A 21,392-nucleotide genomic window follows, 5' to 3' on the forward strand; every position below is an offset into this window, starting at 1 on the left:
CGCTTTGACATCTGCTGGAAGGGCGTTCCACAGGGTGGGCGCCACTACCGAGAAGGCCAAAATAAATTTTCCTCATCATTACTGTGACAGCAGCCAAGTACCTGAAGTCTCTCTCTGTATAACAACTGAATTTGACTTCATTACAAAGTAGAAAGTGTGTAGAGCACAAGCCAGGCAGCTGAGAAAGTTCAATTAATACTTTTGATTTCTCCGATAAATTGCCTTTTCATAAAGAAAACTAAAAAACAAAGTGCTGCAATTAAAAAAACAACAACTTCAGATTTTTACCGTGTCATTCCCTGATTCAGACTTGCAACAAATCCTGCAATTGACCTCCGGCCAGCTGTGGTGTCATGGTAACAGTCAATTCCCACAATCATGAGTTGTTTCAGCTTGAAAAATATTAAGAGAAACAGAGTGAGCTACAAACTCAAAAATCCAAGTTTCCAATATATTAAAATTAGCTTTTGTACTAAATAGTTATGGGAGCTATTCCAGAATCATACTCAGATCTCAAAGGGCACAGTACTAGCTAGATGGATATCCTCTTAAATTCCTAGTCTGACCCAATCTCAATCTACTGATATAAAATAGATAAAATAAGATTTTAAAAAAAATCCTTCCAGTAGCACCTTAGAGACCAACTACTCATAGTAGAATTTGCTGATGTGTTTACAGTGACTGCCGTAAGTCCATTAAGGCAAGTATCATATTTGAAGGTTTCTACATAAAACCAAAGCTTCTTATTCAGTCTACAAGTAAGTATTTATTAGCAACTGAAGGGCTTTTTAGTATGGATGTGCTGTGGCTTTGAACGAATACTGAGCCAATGTGAGCTGTGTTCTATGCATGCTTTGAAGGCAAACAAGTGCATTTGGGCAGGGGGAAGGGGGAGAAGACACTTCCACAGTTCTTCCTTTTTCTCTCTTTCACATGGTGCTAGCACTTAGGGAGTACAAGCTTTTAAACTGCAATCCCAAATCAATTCCAGCCTTTGTTACTGTGTGGGCTGTTTCGGACAACTCCCCAGTACCTTTTTATCCTGATAGCAGAGAAACAAAGCAAGAAGCTAGGTTAAACAGATCACAAAGTTAACAGGAAGAGTCAGGTGGGATTATGAAGAAATTGGGTTAAAGAATAAAACTTCATAAGCCAATCTAAGCACATTCGGTATTTATGTGCAGGTATTTGACAATGCTAACAAATGGAATGAAGTAAACAATTATACTTGAAAAGAACTACTTACTGGTATCTCAACACTCCAGAGCTCCCCACCCATTTTACAGTTCATCTGTAAAGCAATTTTTGTGGCTATGGCCATTACTGTCTGGGGTTTACTCAATGTCCGAGCGAGCACACATTGGCTTGGAGTGGGGCAATCGGTACACAAGTATTTCTTGATTGCATCATACTTGTCTTTACGGTTACTGGAGAGGAGGCAAACGACCTTTAAAAAAAAAATGAAAGAAAAACTTCAATATATCACAATTACTATTGAAAAGTTTTCTATCTTCTGGCATGCTCAAGCTACGGTGTGCTACGTAACTAGGGCCAGTTGGCCAACCTGCACGTCTCCCAGCAGCATACTGATGTGTAGGACCACAATGGTGGCCTTCCACAAGCGGATGGAATGATCAGTAATGCTCAGCATGCAAAGCCCAAAATATGGAATGGCAGGTCTCTGCGACGCCCTCTGTAACCTGCCTATTGATGATGGGTCTGGAAACCTCCATCATCCTAGGCTCCCACATTGTACCAGATAACAAGGAATCTGTACATCTCAAGTCCTTGGTGCAGCACACATAGACCCAAAAGCCTCCCTGGATGACAAATCTGGTGGACTGGTTTGGGGAATTAGCTAATGCCAATGCACTTTTGTTCAAATAAACCAACAAAAGGAAATTCAATTCAAGCTTTTCCCAGCATGATTCAGAGAATCTACAGCCACCACACCATGTTTCACCATTGTATCTTCTAAATCACTTAATACATACCATCTTTGTATCTGAATCAACTTTTTGCTTCAAAGTTCTCAAATATGCTTCTGTTCTGTCCTCTACTTCAATCCTACAAAAAAAGCCATGTTTTACTGTACTTTATTCAGCAGCACCTATTCTAATTGAAGAAACTCAATAGCAATGAATCCCTATTATTTTAATAGTGCATACAGTGCCTAAGAATGCCAGACTCCACTGAAACTCTCAATTTCCAAAAGATAAAACAAAGATTAGGTGTTCTAGGTGGCATTGCAAATTCTCCTGAACATTCCTATGGTTTCAAAGCAGTTTATTGGAAATTCTGACAAATTACTGTGAGTACAAATTTTATTGATTTAACCATCCTAGTACAGTACAATTTCTGAAATAAAGCAATATAGTTTCTAGATAGTAAGTGTCTATATGGTACTTGGGATGCGGGTGGCGCTGTGGCCTCAGCGCCTAGGACTTGCCGATCGAAAGGTCGGCGGTTCTAATCCCCGCAACAGGGTGCGCTCCCGTCGCTCGGTCCCAGCGCCTGCCAACCTAGCAGTTCGAAAGCACCCTCGGGTGCAAGTAGATAAATAGGGACCGCTTACTAGCGGGAAGGTAAACGGCGTTTCCGTGTGCTGCGCTGGCTCGCCAGATGCAGCTTGTCACGCTGGCCATGTGACCTGGAAGTGTCTCTGGACAGCGCTGGCTCCTGGCCTATAGAGTGAGATGAGTGCACAACCCTAGAGTCTGGCAAGACTGGCCCGTACAGGCAGGGGTACCTTTACCTTATATGGTACTTACATCATTGCCTTGTTCATCTGTATACCCATTGCTGGTGTGACTTTGAAAAGATTCTGTACTAATGCATTAGCTGCATCATAATTTCTCCGTGTGTAGATTAACAGCCAGTTATCCAAAGGCTTTACACTGATTAGAGATACTCCCCTGGTTTCTTTAGACCAGTCTGCAAGTTGCGGATTGTAGTCAAACTGAATTAGAGAAGATTCCAAAGTAATCATCCAGCATGAACATAAATCCAAGTCTTAAAACATTTTTTCTTGAGCAACACGTTGCTTGATGAGAATAATCTGTTCTGGCTGCATTTTAAAATGCATTAAATGAAGTAAAAGGTTAACTTACCACTTTCCCTCCTTGATGGATCTTTTCTGACTGAACAACTCGTCCCGAAAAGGAAAGCAAGTTGGATTCAAAACTTAAGCCCCAATCATGAAGTTCTTTCTGGACATTATCATCTCTATTTAGATATATAAAACAAGAGAACACTGGAGTTACATTATTTGTGCTAATCTCTTTTTCTGGGAAATAGCAGGCTTATGTTTCTTAGTAAATCAACACTGTGCAACTATTATCTGAATATGATTTAAGTAACGTACTTGTTAATGTAATCAATGAGCCTTCCAACTTCACGCATTCTCTGGTCTGGGGCAAGTCTTGTATGAACAGACAAGTCTTTCATAACGGTAAAATCACTTCGCATTTTATCAGTTAAGCCTACAAATATGAAAAAGCTTATTTAAAGCAAAATGTCACATAGAATAGGGCTACCATATGTCCCCAGGGACAGTCCCCGGTTTCGCAAATCTGTCCGCCGGACAAATTCAGTCCCTGGAATGTACCCAGATTTGCAAATCTGTCCCCGGGAAACATGACAGCGGCAGCCTCAGTTGGCTCTGGCTGGCTTCAGGAGCTTCTCACTGTTGTGCACAAGACACAACATATGGGGACTTACAGTGAGGGAAAATGTTGGGCGCCACGGCAGCGAGCAGCTCCTGAAGCCAGCCAGAGCCAACTGTGCTACCAGGCTGGCTCCGGGCTGCTGACTGCCGCTGCCACTGCCAAAGGGGAACCGGGGACGTCAGGCAGTACAGATCTCCTGGCCCCTTTGTTTTGACTGATCGGGGGAGGCTCGGGAGTTGCAGCCGGCCGGCGCCCAGTTTTTTAAAAACTCTGCACATTTATGTTTCACAGGGTGCAAAAGGAGAGCTTTGCACCTTGCCTGGCAGAGAAACAGAGCCTTGTGCCCCTCCTGGGCAACGCCCACCCACGACTCCTGAGCCTCCCTCGATCTGTCGAGACAAAGGGGGAAGCGGGCAGATCATCGGGGAAGGCTCGGGATATGCATGGGTGCTTGGGCTCAGGGATTTTTGCCTCTCCATCCCCACTACTTACTCCCTGTTGCTACTCAGCTTAAAAAAAAAGTGCCCCCGGATTCATTGAAAAAAATCTGGTAACCATAACATAGAAGCCACTCTTTCTTAACTGAATATACAGGTAGGCAAGTTAACTAAATCCAGTTCTCCCTATGCGTCCGTGCACGCGCTCTCTCTCTCTCTCTCTCTCACTACCCCAGCACCTCATTTATTATCCAACTGCTACAAATGTAACTGTAAGATTCCTGTGAAAGAGTGTTAATATGAATATCCCCTATCAGCACTGCATCCATAGTTTAGCTACCAGAACTATGCTGAGTGGTGTCAAGAGTACAGTGGTACCTCTAGTTATGGACTCGATCCGTTCCAGGGTGCCATTTGCACCCCAAAAAGTCCATAACTAGAGCGCTGCTTCTGCGCACGCACGGTGAAACCCGGAAGAATACACTTCTGGGTTTGCGCGTTCGCAAGTCGAAAGGCGCAACATGAACCTAACGCAACACGAGGTATGACTGTACTCCGAAGTAAAAATTTGTCTTGATCCAGAATATTAACAAAAATACTGAGATGCAGATAACATGACAGAAAGCTTACTTTTAATTGTATTATACCTGTAAGGTAGCAAAGTTCAGGAACAAGTATGGCTGGACCTGCCATGACACCTCCTGGGCCTGTCTTCCTCTTCGGCTGACTCACCAAAAGTGGTTGATTCAGGTCTTTGATTTCTTGGCTATATTGCTGTATTAAAAGCACATCATCTAGAATTTAGTTTTGCAAAACTTTTTGACTATGAAGTCAGAAGGAGCTGTGTCACATGGAGAGATGCAGGTTCCACAATTTCATAAATATGGCCAACAGAAGATGCTAGCAGCTGCAACACTTCTGAACACAGAACATAATGCTAGGACCCACTGAGTGGCATGCCACAATGGAAAAAAAGAAAATTAGTTTCACATCTTTTAAATAATACAACAGGCCTATTTAAAAACAACAACTCTTCCCTCCCCAAACTAGCCTTGCAGTGTAACCTTTTGCAGGGTGCCCTATATGGCAGAAAATGTGTGGAACTAGATCACCTGGCAAGGTCCAACACAATGGACTGTGCTTGGTTTTAATATATTTTGATCTGCCCTGAGCCTCTGGAATGGAGCAGAATATAAAGTCCAAGTAAAAAACAACAGCCACCACCCAAAAAGTATCTGTACAATCTATAGTGTTGTGAGTTTCGGGGGAACCCCCTAAATGTTAGAAATTAGTAAATGGCAGAAATTTTGATTATTTGAGTATTGAAGGGATGATTGCAGACCAGAGGAAAAACACAAAGCTTTCTTTCCAAGTCAGGGCCTCACCTGGGATAGAGGTTGTTAATATGACAAAAGGTGTTGATAGCCCATCTAATAGGAAACCTGAGCCCAGGCAGACAAGATTGCCAGGGTAACTGGGCGTGAGGTGACAAAAGATTGTTTTGAGCATGGTGTGTGGGGTAGACTGGAGAACAAACATTGAGATCCATCTTGGCTAAGGGTAGCTGGGAGTGATGCCTTTGGCTCCAGTGCTATGGGGAACAAACCCTGCCTGAGATGACCATGCTGTACGTTCTGGGCTCCTTCTATGCAGACTGAAGGTGTAAATATGTGAATAAATCAGTTCTTAAAGCTATGACAGTCTCTGCTGCACCTTCAATTCTTGAGCAGAAACCCTGAGCGCCTGAAATGCCCTGGAATCTTGCTACTGCTTAGCAGAGAGTGGGGGGTAGCACCCAATTTTTGTAACAATAGTAATAAACTCCCTACAGCCACTAAAGTAAGTTCTGCAAATACTGGCGATACTCAGCATATTCATTAAAAATACATCATTGTGGATGTACAGGTCAGGACCAGAGTGGGGCTTATGAAAAAGCAGCAACCCTGCAATATAGTTTCACTCATCTCATGTCCCAACACGATACTGAGCCCCACATCTGCCAGAGGCAGCCAATGGCAAAGAACAGGAGCAGTGAAACTCAGCCTAATGAAAACAGGGTAAAAGGTAAATTTGCACATTTCAGAGCAAAGACAGGAACACCAAGCTGCTATTTTTAGAGTCAACCCTATGGTTTTTGCAATTTGTTATTTCACCCTGACTGGAAGCCTACCAATACAGTGGTGCCCCGCAAGACGAACGCCTCGCAAGACGGAAAACCCGCTAGACGAAAGGGTTTTCCGTTTTGGAGGCGCTTCGCAAAACGAATTTCCCTATGGGCTTGCTTTGCAAGACGAAAATGTCTTGCGAGTTCCTGAGGGGTTTTTCCCCTCCCCCCTTTTTCTAAGCAGATAAGCCGCTTATCAGCTGATCCGCTAAGCTGATAAGCCGCTAAACCGCTAATAGCACTAATCCGCTAAGCTGTCAATGGGCTTGCTTCTCAAGACGAAAAAACCGCTATACGAAGAGACTCACGGAACGGATTAATTTCGTCTTGCGAGGCACCACTGTACTTTACGTCACCAATAATTACATAAAGGGAGATAAGGGGGTGAGTGAGATGAAACAGATCCACCTGTACAGGAGGCAGAAAATGGACTTGGGGTCTCTACAGAGGCAAGGCAATCTACTGAATACAGAGAATATAGAAGTCCACACCCCTTTTTTCCTCTCAAAATTATTTCTGGATTCTAACAAACAGTAGCAAAAGACATGCCTTTGGGATGACAAGTATTTGCCTACAGTTCAAGATGCATATCTTTAGATAGCTAAGTTCACTGTATTATTTAACTGGTAAAAAGACAGACAGACAAACACAATGAGTACTTTTTGCCAATCTTAACTTTAGAAAAGCTAATGTGAAGGTTCAACACAGTGGAAGCCAACGTATCATACCATTTTGTAGTAGTCCATAAAGCTGATTTCAGTTCCATCTCCCTTCTTAAAGGAAGCTTGGGGATTGGAATCCCAATCAATGTCATCAACTCGGTATGTTTTGTTGTTATATCTGGCAAAGTTTTGAAAAGTTCTGTTAATCTTGCTTCCTTTGTGATTTCAGTATAAAACATTGTACAAAAAACTGTTAACAATACTAAATGACCCGGTATCAGACGGGAAACTGCCTTAGCATAACAGGAAAAGAGACATGGTGATACTTTCAGGCCCCCCAACTCAATTTGAAATAAAGCCTCTCTCAGTTGATTGTTTTATCCAAGTGCTGGAGAAAGAAAAAGGATATTGTCAGAACATTTAAAACTCCTATCAGAAATACTTGCCCAAATCTGAAATAGAGAGGAACTCTGAAGAGAAACTCCTACAACAAGCAGACAAACTTCCTTAATTTGCAGAAAAGCCCTGGAGCAAATAGGAGGTAGCCCACCTTGGAAGCCTTCTTTTATGAATGGAGAATTTATATGAATTCAGCAGGATAGGGGAGATTTATGGCAGAAAGAGCATTTCAGGTCAACATTCCATTCCAGGTATAACAAAGTGCCCACAAAGGGGTAAAACATTATCCCTTAATCACTAAATTAAGTCGCCTTATTTGAAGTCAGATTTTTTTTCATTCAGAGGGCAATAGTAACTTTGTGCCTTTTGCTTACAGTAGAATATACTTCAATCAGCCCTGTGTCAACATTAGCAGAACTCTGCTAAAAAGCCTTCAGGGGGCAGAAGACTAAGTCAGGGAAGCAAGCAATGATATAGCTTGCAATGTATGCACATCCTAAACACTGTTTTGTTCTTTTAAGAGAAACAGTTATTTATATTTTGGACCAGTAATACCCTTTTAAGTGCTTTCAACTATGTGCTCTTTAGCAAACTGTTTCAAATATACTGTGCTAAAATAAGTAGGAACAGTGGAAACCCAAGTAAAGCAATCCTACCCATTTATAAACAGTAACCAACTGTTTCTATACACAATCTAGACAACAGGTACTGCAAGCATGGCTACAATGCCCTTCTGTGAGATCACAGACCCCCCCCCCCCGGCAAATGATCAAACAAATCTTACCTTGTAAGAACAATCAAGCCAACCAGTTCTTTAGCACATATTTCCCTGAACCGCTGTTCTCCCACCTGCTCATACATGGAATACATAAAATCCAGAACAGTTTCACTCCTGAGGACTTTGTGGCTCACATCTGTGCACAACATGATACTTGTTTCATATTGCAGAATGGAAGTTGTAAAACCTGGCCAAATCATCAACCTGCCATACAGACAGAGGACAGAATGTCACATCACAAATTGCCATTCAGTGACCTCATTTGCAAGAGATGCTCAGTCATTTGATTAAATCCTGCCCAGTAAGTCAAGTATGGTTTGTTTACAGTTAACAGACTACAATCTGCTTATGTACTGTACTCTGGTTTAACTATGGCATGGTTTTAAATAGGAACCAGGCCAACACTTTGAGAATACAACTTGATATTTTTAGGAGAAGCTATTCATTTATAGTTACAATCATGCTTTGCAGAATCTGCGACTTAACAAAAAGAAACACAATTTCAAACACAATTCCAAAGGTCATGAAGTCAAAGATGCTTTCCTTATTTCTCAAATTCTAAATCTTCAAAATTTTATCTGAAAATTTATAATCCTCTTTCAAAATAAATTACAAGGCAGGTTGCAACATACAAAACACAATAAAACCTGCCTTTGACAGAATTAAAAACAAATAAAACATCAGTAGACGCTGGTTGGTTTTAATAAAATTTCAAAGTGCAGTGCAGTTTTCAAAAGGTACATGAAAGAAGGCAAAGACAACTCCTGCTCAACCTCTACTGGCAGGGAGTTCCACAGGGCAGAATCTGCCCCACTGAAGGCACACTAAAAGCCAATCAAACCTCAGAGGCACAAGGAGCCACTCTAAGTGCCAAAGGTGACATATTAAGGGATCAGGTGTTCCTTAAGGAACTTTGGGCCTTAGCTATTTAGGGCTTCGTGAATTAACACAAGCCCTTGAACCAGCCTAAAAGCAAATTGGCAACCAGTGCAGCTCACTCAGCAGTGGACTAAAATGTTGCCAGTAATCTGCTCCTGTAACCAGTTTGCCTGCTGTTTTATTATGCTCTAGCTGCAGCTGTCTGATGAAATACAAGAGCAGCCCCACATAAACCAAATTACAATAGAGCCTTGAAGTTACCCTGCATGGATCACCATGGTCAGGCTGTTGAGATCCAGGAATGGCTGCAGCTGGAATAAAAGCACTCCAGGCCACAAAATTCACTTGGACCTCTAGTGGAAGAGATGGAAACATGGTAAGAAGTACCCTCAGACGACATACCTGCTCCTTTAAAGGAAGCACAACATCCAGAAGAGGCAATTGACCCAACTCCTGGGCACAGTAACCAGCTACCCAGAAAGTCTACCTTTCTAGGACCCAAGCTGTTTAACTGACCCTCAACCAGTCTACCATAGCCTAGATCTAGGCATCTGTCCAGGGCTTGCAAACCTTCTCCTGACACAGATGTAATGAGAAATAGTCTGATATCTACAGCATACCAATGATAACTTGCTCCAAAACTCCTAATTACCCCTCCTAACAGCCTCATATTGATGTTGAATAGCACTGGGGACAAAATAGTGCTCTGTTGCACCCCACTGCATAAACACCAGGGCCCCTAGAAGAGGACTCTCCCAGTGCAACACTTCATTCCCAACCCTGCAGTTAGGAACAGAGCCACCATAGCAGTGCCACTGATGTCCATCCCACCTATTTTATTTATTGAATTTATATACTGCCTGCACACAGGTCTCAGGGCAGTTCACAGAATAAAATCAAAATACACAATCAAAACGACAACAACTCAATAACCCTCCCAGCCCCCATTTTGAACATAGTCTGTTCAAAAAGGATACCATGGACAGTGGTACTAAAGGCCATTGCCCTTTTCTCAAAGGTCATCCATCAGGGTAACCAAGGTTGATTCAGTCCCAAACTCATGTCTGAACACAAACTGGCAATGATCCAGATACAGTTAATCCCATCCAGGAATGTCTGCAGTTCTTCCACTCGAAAAAGAGAGAAATGCCCCAATAATCACCATATCCTGAAGGTACACTTGCCTGCTTCCAACAGAGACATGTTCAAACATTTCCATAATTAATTTTCTAAATAGGCTCAAACAGAAAATCCTACGACCCACATACACATCTTTGCAGTCAGCACTGTCTTCTAACTGCTAATAGGAAAAAAATTGAAAGAATACATTCCTTTGGAAATACATTTCTAAAAAGTAAACATGCAGTCCACCATGTGCAATGGTGACCATTTATCTTTGTTGCAAGTAGACAATAAAAGACAAGTGCACACCTAACTCTAGCCATAGATCCTTGCAAAAGTAACTTCAACCCTTATCAATTATCTCATGCACAACAGTGAAGAGTTCTATCTCAGTGGCTCTTGAGTCACACAGTACTACATGTGCAGATGTTGGACATAAAAGTTCAGAGCTGGAACTGTGTGAAAGCCTCACTGCTTTGAAGCAGGCAGACAGGGAGAAGCTCCTCACTGTAGACCAAGAAGCACAGCAAATGGGAGGAGTAATAACCTACTCCACTTTCAGCAATGGGAGTTATTCAGAAGAGGCTTGATGAAAAAGCTGTATTATCTACAGAAGTCCCCCAACCTGTGGGATGCAACCTGCAAGTGGGTCATTGGCTTCTTCAGTTAATCCAAAATGATCATTGCCTTTAACTGGTATGACGAATATCTTAGAACTTAGTTTCATTTGCATATTATAATGCTGTATTTATACTGGTAATTTAATATCAGAAAGACTTAAATCTTAAATTTTAACACTTGGGAACTGCTCTCTGACAGCACATCCAGTGGTGGTTCACAAGATGCTCAGAACTATTTTGAGCAGGTGTGCCAACTAGCCCCACGGCCCGGGGCTGTGAGTGCCATGCAGTATGAATGGCCCTGGCACCAAAATTTGTGGGTGCCTGATCCCTTCATGGGGAATTTTGTGGGTACTTGGGCCTCAGAGAGTTGGCACCTATGGTTTTAAGCGGTTATTACATCTTGATTCTAATGTGCAGGCACCAAAGGCATCCCATCCCTCTTACAACAAAAAGCTATAAGAGGTAAGTGTGAAACCAACAGCTGCTGAAGAACTATGGTCCACAATACATGTGACAATAAATCAATGGGTCACGCAAGTCAATTTGCCAAGGCAATTTGGATTTGTTGGTCACCATACCAAAATGGTTGGGAACCACATGACCTCTACAAAACATAAAGCAAATACAGCTGTTAGTCTGTGCTACATATTACTGTGCAAAGTACACTATATAAAATTTAAGTACAGGATATCAAAAAATTGCAACATTATCCAAAATAGGTTTGACACACAATAAGCTGTTCAGTGGAGTAAAAAGTGGCTGACCTGAAAATCTGTTAAAAGAGCACCAAAACATTTAAGCCCTATTTAATTACCTGTGCTTGGGAATACTGATTGGGTCACTTGGATTGTAATAATTTCGTCCAATTTGCTGCAAGTTCATTATTTTCAGTAGCCTGGGGGGGGGGGGGAATATTTGGGAGTGGTTAGATAATAAACAGTGCTACCAATCCACAGCATAGCACCTAAAATATAGGTTCTGCCATGGTTTGCTAAGGTCTTTCCACAAGTCTTTCTTGAACATTTATAGAAAATAACACCTCAGTTCTGTTTAAGTGCTTCTTATGTGGCAAGTCAGATTTATATAGATTTTACACAGGCAACAACACTTAGCATCATCCCCACAACCATTTCCTTCCAACCACACACTGGTATGGAGAACCTGAAAGGTAGCAACATTACGTTTTGTTGAAGAGCGTGTCACTAGTAACAGAAATCCACAAAACATGTGGTTGTCAAGCGCACTACTGCCAGAAAATGGAGAGACAGCTAAAGCAGCCCACTCCCTTCTCACCCTGGAGCACAATGAAGAGCAACTATCCAGGATGTTGCCCTGAATAAGCTCGTATCAACTGAGCAGGGGTTCTTTCAACACACTGTCACTATAAAGCAAGCAGGATAAAAACTAGGTGATTTTGTATGGCCCTGCCTACAGAAGCAAATAGGAAAAACTCACTCCACTCAGTGGAGGAGAGTATTTCAGAGTAATAAAGCTAGCTGACTTACAGTGCATTAAAAAATCTGGCTCACCACAAACAGAAGACCTATATGAGCTATCAAAATAAACATACTGCTGTCCCATCACTAGTATTTCTTTCACAGGAAATCAACACTGAAAGCCAACCTTCTAAAAATAATGTTGTAAAACTGTAGGCATGTAGGTGAAGTAGATGGCAGCTCATTGGTTAAAGTGATTGTAATCTTCACAGTCTCTCCTTGTCGGGTCTGACTAAACACTTCAGAAACCTGAGAATATTAAGTGACAAGTTAAATATCTTAAGATTTTGCTTTACATCAAGGGGACATGCAGATCAATCCCTTAAGAGTGGTTGTTGCCAATCTGGTGCCTGTGCCCACAGAGTCCCTTCCTGGTACCCACAGGATACCTTCCTCACCCACCTCCCAGCAAAATTAGACCTCAAAGAAGCATTCTATCAGTGTTTGCCTGGTTTTAGTTGACATGTGGTGCTTATAAGTTTCTCTAGTTTGCAAATGTGTTCACAGCATAAACCAATAAAGCACCCAGCAGCAAACAGAATACACATCTCAAGCCATTTGAGCTTGTTGCTATGACCACCCTGAACTTCAGAGCCAAGGTGAAAAGCACACATAGCGTAGAAGATGCAGTGTGACTATTGTGTTAGAAAGTTTAGGCACAATTAGATTTTAAGAACTTAAGAGCCACCATACCTTGTTTTCCAGTTTCTTTGGCAAGAACAAAATTGTCCCATCAAAAGCATGTGTCCGCCCTATTAGGTCCTCGTGCTGAAACAGCAAAGCTGAACGAAGACGCCGGGCTTCCATTTGTGGATTGTAGTCAATGTGATATTGGAACAAGGCCCATTGCGGACGAGAAGTCAGCCGAAAATGGTTTGTGCTTAATTTTATCAGAGTACCTGAAGCACCTGAAGAAAGGCATCCAGCTGCTATCAGCCATCTCATAGAACAGAACTCCAAGAGCCCCACCGGAATTTAATACAGGCATGGTGAGCCTTGGCCTCCCTTTCCTCCCCCTCCCACACTGGCCTTCATTTAGCTTTCTCTGCCAACTTGGAAATTTAAATAGTGGTTTGGGAGTTCAACAGAGCAGCTGCTAAATTAGAAAGGAATACAGCATCCTTATTTATTATCGCGTATTACTTATAATTTACGCACTCGTATGCTTTAGAATCGTGTACCTGTTTTAGAGTCTTTAACATGTGCCATTGATTGACGAGTATTTACGCCAAGGTCATGGAAGTCTCTGCGGCGTCCACCTCTTTCTCCCAATGACATTTCTTGAAAACCAGCTGAAATCTGAAGTTCTGCAATTTTGGGAAGAACCATCATGACTTGCACTTGTTTAGCCCCCCCCCCCCCCCCCCCAGTATCAGCAAGAAATTTCGGTCAGCTAAATCTTAACACTGCATCTCTTGGCAACCCAGAGTTGATGAAACAACCTTGATGGCAGAAAGTGAGGAGGAATTAAAGAACCTTTTAATGAGGGTGAAAGAGGAGAGTGCAAAATATGGTTTGAAGCTCAACACCAAAAAACAAAGATCATGGCCACTGGTCCCATCACCTCCTGGCAAATAGAAGGAGAAGAAATGGAGGCAGTGAAGCAGAGACATCACCTTGCCAACAAAGGTCCGTATAGTTAAAGCTATGGTTTTCCCAGTAGTGATATATGGAAGTGAGAGCTGGACCATAAAGAAGGCTGATCGCCGAAGAATTGATGCTTTTGAATTATGGTGCTGGAGGAGATTCTGGAGAGTCCCATGGACTGCAAGAAGATCAAACCTATCTATTCTGAAAGAAATCAGCCCTGAGTGCTCACTGGAAGGACAGATCCTGAAGCTGAGGCTCCAATACTTTGGCCACCTCATGAGAAGAGAAGACTCCCTGGAAAAGACCCTGATGTTGGGAAAAATGGAGGACACAAGGAGAAGGGGAAGACAGAGGACGAGATGGTTGGATAGTGTTCTCGAAGCTACCAGTATGAGTTTGACCAAACTGCGGGAGGCAGTGGAAGACAGGGGTGCCTGGCGTGCTCTGGTCCATGGGGTCACGAAGAGTAGGACACGACTAAACAACAACAAGGTTAGAGATAGCCCACAGTACCAACACTACTTTCAACGCTACCTGAAGCAAAGGGAGAAGTTTTTCAGTAAGTGCTTGGGGTAGTACCAGACAATGTTGAAACTGAAGCATAGATATATAAGCACTGCACACAAATGATTATGCGGTTAGGACTGCAGGATTATAATTTTAACTCTTGTATTATATAAGTATTGTAAAATAAATAAAATAACTTGTTTTATTTCCACATTTCATAAACTCTCAGCAGTAAATCTTCCTTCTCATCGAAAATCCAAACATGCAGTATCACAGCAGAAAACAGAAAAAGCTAAATGCTAATTAACTGAAACTTCTTGAAATCTAATGCTAATCCAAACAGCAACATAATATGGAGAGAACAGGCTCTTTTGAACAACAGTGGTCTTCTGCTGCACTTACCTTGCGATCTTGGTGCAACAGGTCCTCTTTTTTGCCGCCCACGCCCAATTAGTTCTCCTTCAGCTGGTGGCTCAGCTTCAGGTTGCTGAGCTGCAGTTTGCACACAGGTAGGTGCCTGAACCTAGATAATTCAGTAACAATTAGAAAAGAATGCTGGCCACTTACCATGAATATCCAAGGTGGAAGAGGCATCCAGATATGACTCAACTCCTAAAACTGCCCATGACAGGGAGATTTGTGGGTTATAAAAGGTTAGGTGGTTGTTCTAGGTGAAAAAGACTCTGCTGAAAGTTCCAGACAGGCCCTAATCTGGAGGTTGACTTGAGTACCAACAGCTGCCTGTGATACTATGGCTTCTGAACTGGCAAGAAGGCTCCTTCCTACTCTTGTGCAGAGGGACTCATGGAGACCCACCCGCTTCCAATAATATGGCCAGCAATCTGGACACAAGGAATGAACCTCCTAGAAAACCTTTTGTGAAGGACCTGCAGTGGCCAACAAGCCAGCAGAAACAATGGTATTAAACCCACTCCCCACCAATCCAACCAGTCTACCTCTTCTTCTTTTGCTGTCCCTGAGAGTTGACCTTTGGCCACTAGCAACCATGCCAGACAACAAAAGGGAAGGAAAAACATTGTGGAAGGTATGAGGATGACATACAAAGATCCTTTACAAAAAAAAGAGGAAAGCCAGAGAAGGAAGTGTAACTCTGAAAATGTGAGTATCATTTCTTATTAAGCTTATGTCACCTGAGTTATTGAACACCTTATCAAAGCCCACAAATGGAAAATAAAAAACACTTGTGTTGACTCTTGGGCACAAAGTCAAAGCTGTGCAAGGCTTCACTGGAATAGTTTCAGTGGGCTATTTTTATTAACCATCCAATGACTTTTAAAGAAGTTTTAAAGAAAACTTAAAGCAATGGAATATAAAACTATGCATGAATCAACACTCCCTACATCTAAATATCCAATCCTTAAGCTTTTAAACACTCACCATAGGTACTCCTACTGTAGGCGTAGAAGTCTCCTGGCCACGGGCCCTTCCCCTTGCTCTGGCTCTGGCTCTACCAGACATGGTTGCTCAAGTAACAAGCTGCAATTATTAAACGAAATGTACACATTTTGATTCCCTCATATTCCAATAAGGTAAAAAAATTTCCACCAGCATTCAAGCTAAAGCCACACACTGGCTCATTCTAATTTCTGGACAACAAATGGAAAAAGTCTTTGAGCACTATTAGAAGATGCTCAAAGAATCCTTTAAAAATAAAGGGCAAACTACAGAGTCTCATACTTTTTCTCCAACACTGAAACCAACACAAAACAAAGGCTGAAGGTTTCAGTGGAGGAAATGCAGGAAGGGCTGCTTAGTCACTTCCCTACATTAGCTTTTTTCTCATTCAAAAAAGACCCCCATGGTTTTTTGTCCTATAGGGAAAAAATTGTGTTAACCTGGCCCCTGAATAGTTTGCTGAGCTTACACAATACCATGGTATTTGAAAAAAAAATGTTCAACTTAGATCAGATGCTTTCTAGCATAGCACTTAAAACTGATAAATATTAAACATATATTTTATCAAAATTGTGATGTAATAAATATGCTCTCACCACTTTTGCATTAAAATAAAAGCATTTCTCTTGTATTTCATTTTGGCAGCACACTGTTCAGTTTACTATACAATTTGTCAGATGTTAAAAAGCACTGAACAAGCAGCACATGTAGGCAGCAATTTGCATTTTGAGTGGACTCCTCTAAGATTAAGTTTATTCTATCATGTTTGCGTGAATCAGCTTTGGTTTATGCACCCAAATCTTTAAAACATCATAGCAAATTCTTTTATTAACTTTGCTTTAGGAAAGCGTCACACTGCATGATTCTGGCCAGAATCATGCTGCATTTTATTGAACATTATTAACTAGGGGGTTTGCCCCTGCTCACCAACTCCACTGCTATTCCCTCCACGTTAACTCCATTGGACTCTCCCTTCCCACCATGCAACTTCTAAGCTTGCTTTTCACCCACTATTCTTCCGATCTTTCATCTTCAATCCCATCCCCATGCTGCCTACTTCCTTTTCACAACCCCCTGTACACTCCATTTCCACCTTCACTTTTTCTATTGCCTTTCTTTTTTCAACTCTCCCCTGCACACCATTCTCATTACCCCTCCTCTGCTATTCCGCAGCCCACTTTACACACACAAACCATGATTGTTATTATTTTTATTTATGCATGCTTTTAAGATGAATAGACTCCTAAGAGCAAGCTTGTCAGTTAGCTCATTCAGTTAGTGAAGGTTATGTTCAGTTGACGGACGTTGCACATACAAGGGTGTTTGCTTGTTAATAAAAATATCATCTAAATTACTACACTAAATTGGGAATTTCATGCTAATGGTACCAGGAATGAAACACATTATTATGTAAAGGTTCATGTCCTTCCTTTCTCACACAAGGCATCTGAGGAATGGGAGTTTTGAGTAAAACAAGAAGGGAAGCACACAAAGGAAAATGACTGTTTTAAACAATGGAAAATTTTGAGTAAAGGTTGCTTTTTTAAAAGAAACATGATTTAACAAAGCAAAATAGCAGCAATGGGTACAACTAGGAAGATAATACGGCTGGGCGATATCTGGTTTTCAACATTGTGATACATCACCAGCTTAACATCATGATATACTGATATGTCACACTGTCTGAAATAAGGATGGAGCTATGTAGAAGTATTGGATGGTTTCACGGTTTTTCCCACATTGTGATTTTTGCAGCGCGCATGCACACACACTATGATTCACAATATACTGCCAGGTCATATTATGAAACCAGTATCACTAAAGGGACTTCAAACTAGTTTTGGACAATATATCATCCAGCCCTAGAAGCTAACACCAAAAAGCTTACACAATTCCTGCATAAGCTCCCATTCCCGCCCTGCTCGTTTTACTCAAAACCTCTGCTGAAAATTGCCACTTGCCGACCTATCAATCCATGCTTTACTCAAACTTCTGCTGCTGTTTAAAATTGTCATTTTCCTCCGCAATGAAACCAAGCAGACTCCCAAAGGGACATAATTCTAACATCCCACTTCTGCAGAGCCACCAGTAGGCTAGCAATGTCTTATCTAAACTAGCAACTTTTTGGATGATAATTTAGCAGGCTGTGAGGCTTCAAAGTAAAATTCACTGGAATTTATAGAAACCACTAGATACAGATATGCTTAGCTCTAAGACTCTGTGTCCCATGGGGCTTATAAAATTCTATTTTAAGGCTCCCATTATTTAGAATTAAGCCATATTTAACTCAAGGAAACTCCCTTTCAAGTAGAAATGAGTGCACTTATACCTCTAATGACAAAGGCTTGGGGTTATGACTTGCTTTGGTATGAAGATTGTAACCTTCATTTTACACAAGTTAGATTAAATGGAAACAGCATATGGGGAACCGTACCGCCCCCCCCAAAAAAAAGTCCACAAGGGAGATCTTACCCCAACAGCTCACTCTATGCCACACAAAGGAGGTGCTTCCCACAGCTGCCAGCTCACCACACCTCCACTCCCCAAAACCTACCTCACAGGATTGTTGCAAGGATAAAATGGAGAAAAGCAGCACGTACACCACCTTGAGCTCCTTTTGAGAAAAGGGAAAATATAAATTAAACTTTCAGTTAAAATTAACATTAAAAAGTTTACTCCAGACCTGTTACTACCTTTTTCTGGATTTCTGACCTAGTTCTTCCTCCTTTCCTACCTTTCTCCTCACTCCACGTTCTCCGCTCACCCCCCCTCCTTTCTGTATTCTTATTGTTACATACATTTCCCAACCCCTCTTCAACTGCTGTGCTATTCACTCACCAGTGTGAATGCAATATCAGACATAGACACAAGTAAGTGCAGCTGTAGAATATGTATTATATTCTTGTTATATTTAATATCATAAAGTTCTGCTTTTAGGGATAAAGCAACAGCAACAAGTAGTTTCTTTGTTGTGTAGCCAACTACAGTAAAGGTATATACACACTTCCATCTCCTCCATGTTTCCCATGCATGGTTTACAACAAATGAGAATCCATGGGAAACCTGAATTGTCATTTGTTGCACTTCAGCTCTAAAGAGCAGGTTTTCATGGGGAAAGTCATGAGCAAGAGAAGTCACACATGGAGCAAAAGGTAAGCCCTGTAACAACTAATCTGTTGAAATCAAAGGACCTACGTTAACCATGCCTTACTTAAGTGTGCTGATTTCAATACTCTTACTTTTGAGAGGAGATGATTACTGATGAAACTACTGTGAACTCAAACTCTCAAATCAGGTGTGCAGTATAAATTCAATACCATCTTTTTGTTTTGTCACTTTGGAATGATTCTAGAAAAGAGTTGGCCAGATATATTATAAAATCCAAATAATATATTAAATTATATCCCACCCTAGACTTTGAATGAATGGCAGGATATAAACTAAATAAAAAATGTGTATTACATTAATGGGACACACAGCATCTTCAATATCACAAACACACATGCATGGGCTATGCCCAACTAACATCAACTTAAGACTAAACCCACCAAAATTAATGGGTCAAAGTTAGTTAAATCCAGAGCAGATGCAATGAAATCAATAAACATGACTAACACTGGATGTACTTCCGTGATTGCAGTTTACCTGAGAATAAGTCCCATCAAACCTTCTTTTGAGTACACATGTAAATGACCCAAACACACAAATTACACACTGCTATTACTGTGTAATGTTTTGATTTTAAAAACCCTACAGTATTATGGAATAAAAGTTTGCTTGTATTTATAACGTAAACTCAAGAGTAGATACATGGACATGTATCCAATTTTAATCATACTCAACAGTAGACCTACATAAACTGATAATTATGACCAATTGTAATAGTACGCCAAACTGAGTTCAATGAGAAGCTACAGTGAGGGGGGGGGAATATTTGATCCCCTGCTAAATTTGCGCGTTCGCCCTCTGACGAATAAATGACCAGTCCATAATTTTAATGGTGGGTTTCTTGTAGCTGTGAGAAACCAAATAACAGGAAAAAGCCCAGAAACTCCGAAGACAAGAGTCAGAGATTGATGTGCATTATAATGAGTGAAATAAGTATTTGATCCCCTATCAACCAGCCAGATGTCAGGCTACCTGGTATTTTCACTGTATGTAACAAGCTGAGATTAGAAGCACCTGCTGTAAGGGAGAGGTGTTACCTGTAATCCCAGCTCGTTACAGTACCTGTACAAAAGACACCTGTTGACAGAAGCAATCAATCCAGCAGATTCCGAAGTAGCCAAGCAGCTTGATGAAGCGACAACAGTTGGTGCAATAATTCGCAAATGGAAGAAACACAAAATAACAGTCAATCTCTGTCAATCTGGGGCTCCATGTAAGATCTCATCTCGTGGAGTTGCAATGATCAGAACGGTGAAGCAGCCCAGAACCACACGGGGGAAATTTGTCAATGATCTCAGGGCAGCTGGGACCATAATCACCATAAAAACAGTTGGTAACTCACTACATCGTGAAGGACGGAGATCTTCCAGAGCCCGCCAGGTCCCTTTGCTCAAGACAGCACGTGCACAGGCCCGTCTGCAGTTTGTCAATGCACATCTGAATGACCCAGAGGAGAACTGGGTGAAAGTGTTGTGGTCAGATGAGACCAAAATCGAGCTCTCTGGCATCAACTCAACTCAACTCGCCCTGTTTGGAGAAGGAGGAATGCTGCCTACAACCCCAAGAACACCATCCCCACTGTCAAACATGGAGGGGGACATATGCTTTGGGAGTGTTTTTCTGCAAAGGGGACAGGACACCTTCACCGCATCGAAGGGACGATGGACAAGACCATGTATCATCAAATCTTGGGCAAGCACCTCCTTCCCTCAGCCAGGGCATTGAAAATGGGTTGAGGATGGGTATTCCAGCATGACAATAACCCAAAACACACAGCCAAGGCAACAAAGGAGTGGCTCAAGAAGCACATTAAGGTCCTGGAGTGGCCTAAGCCAGTCTCCAGACCTCAATCCCATTGAAAATCTGTGGAGGGAGCTTAAGGTTCGAGTAGCTACACATCAGCCTCAAAGTCTTACTGACTTGGAGAGGATCTGCAAAGAGGAGTGGGACAAAATACCTCATGAGATGTGTGCAAAAATCTGGTGGCCACCTACAAGAAAAGTCTGACCTCTGTAATTGCCAACGAGGGTTTTGCCACCAAGTACTACCGTAAGTCATCTTTTGCAAAGGGATCAAATACTTATTTCACTCATTATGATGCACATCAACCTGACTTTTGTCTTCTGAGTTTTTGGGGTTTTCCCCGTTATTCTGTTTCTCACAGCTACAATAAACCTACCATTAAAATTATGGACTGGCCATTTCTTTGTCAAAGGGCAAATTTAGCAGGGGATCAAATACTTTCCCCCCTCACTGTAGGAATAACTAATTTAGCTCCAATAATCTAATATGCATCTGTATCTAACAGAGCTTTATTTGTTGTTGTTGTTTTTTAAAATTATTTATACCCTAGTTTTATATAAAGTTTTCCAATACATTTTACAAGGGAACCATCCATATATATATATATATATGTGTGTGTGTGTGTGTGTGTGTGTGTGTGTGTGTGTATATATATATATACACTTATTACACACGTTTTT

General features: G+C 41.6%; 1 protein-coding gene across 1 annotated transcript in view; it reads right to left on the reverse strand.

Annotated features, from left to right (window-relative positions):
- Positions 1-19,097, reverse strand: part of PIWIL1 (piwi like RNA-mediated gene silencing 1) — a 35,819-nt gene extending 16,722 nt beyond the window's left edge. The window contains exons 1-17 of the mRNA XM_083717950.1: positions 18,975-19,097; positions 18,227-18,355; positions 15,724-15,822; positions 14,728-14,848; positions 13,410-13,535; positions 12,922-13,136; positions 12,356-12,477; positions 11,547-11,627; positions 8,115-8,312; positions 6,998-7,109; positions 4,753-4,879; positions 3,365-3,482; positions 3,111-3,225; positions 2,772-2,959; positions 1,995-2,067; positions 1,247-1,447; positions 289-392 (exon numbers count right to left, since the gene is read on the reverse strand). Of these exons, the coding sequence (XP_083574076.1) occupies positions 289-392; positions 1,247-1,447; positions 1,995-2,067; positions 2,772-2,959; positions 3,111-3,225; positions 3,365-3,482; positions 4,753-4,879; positions 6,998-7,109; positions 8,115-8,312; positions 11,547-11,627; positions 12,356-12,477; positions 12,922-13,136; positions 13,410-13,535; positions 14,728-14,848; positions 15,724-15,804 (1,982 nt within the window). The 5' untranslated portion in view covers positions 15,805-15,822; positions 18,227-18,355; positions 18,975-19,097. The remainder of the gene's footprint in view (positions 1-288; positions 393-1,246; positions 1,448-1,994; positions 2,068-2,771; positions 2,960-3,110; positions 3,226-3,364; positions 3,483-4,752; positions 4,880-6,997; positions 7,110-8,114; positions 8,313-11,546; positions 11,628-12,355; positions 12,478-12,921; positions 13,137-13,409; positions 13,536-14,727; positions 14,849-15,723; positions 15,823-18,226; positions 18,356-18,974) is intronic.
- Positions 19,098-21,392: the final 2,295 nt, after the last annotated feature.

This window comes from Podarcis gaigeae (assembly GCF_964106915.1).
Source record: "Podarcis gaigeae genome assembly, chromosome: 16".
NCBI lineage: Eukaryota > Metazoa > Chordata > Lepidosauria > Squamata > Lacertidae > Podarcis > Podarcis gaigeae.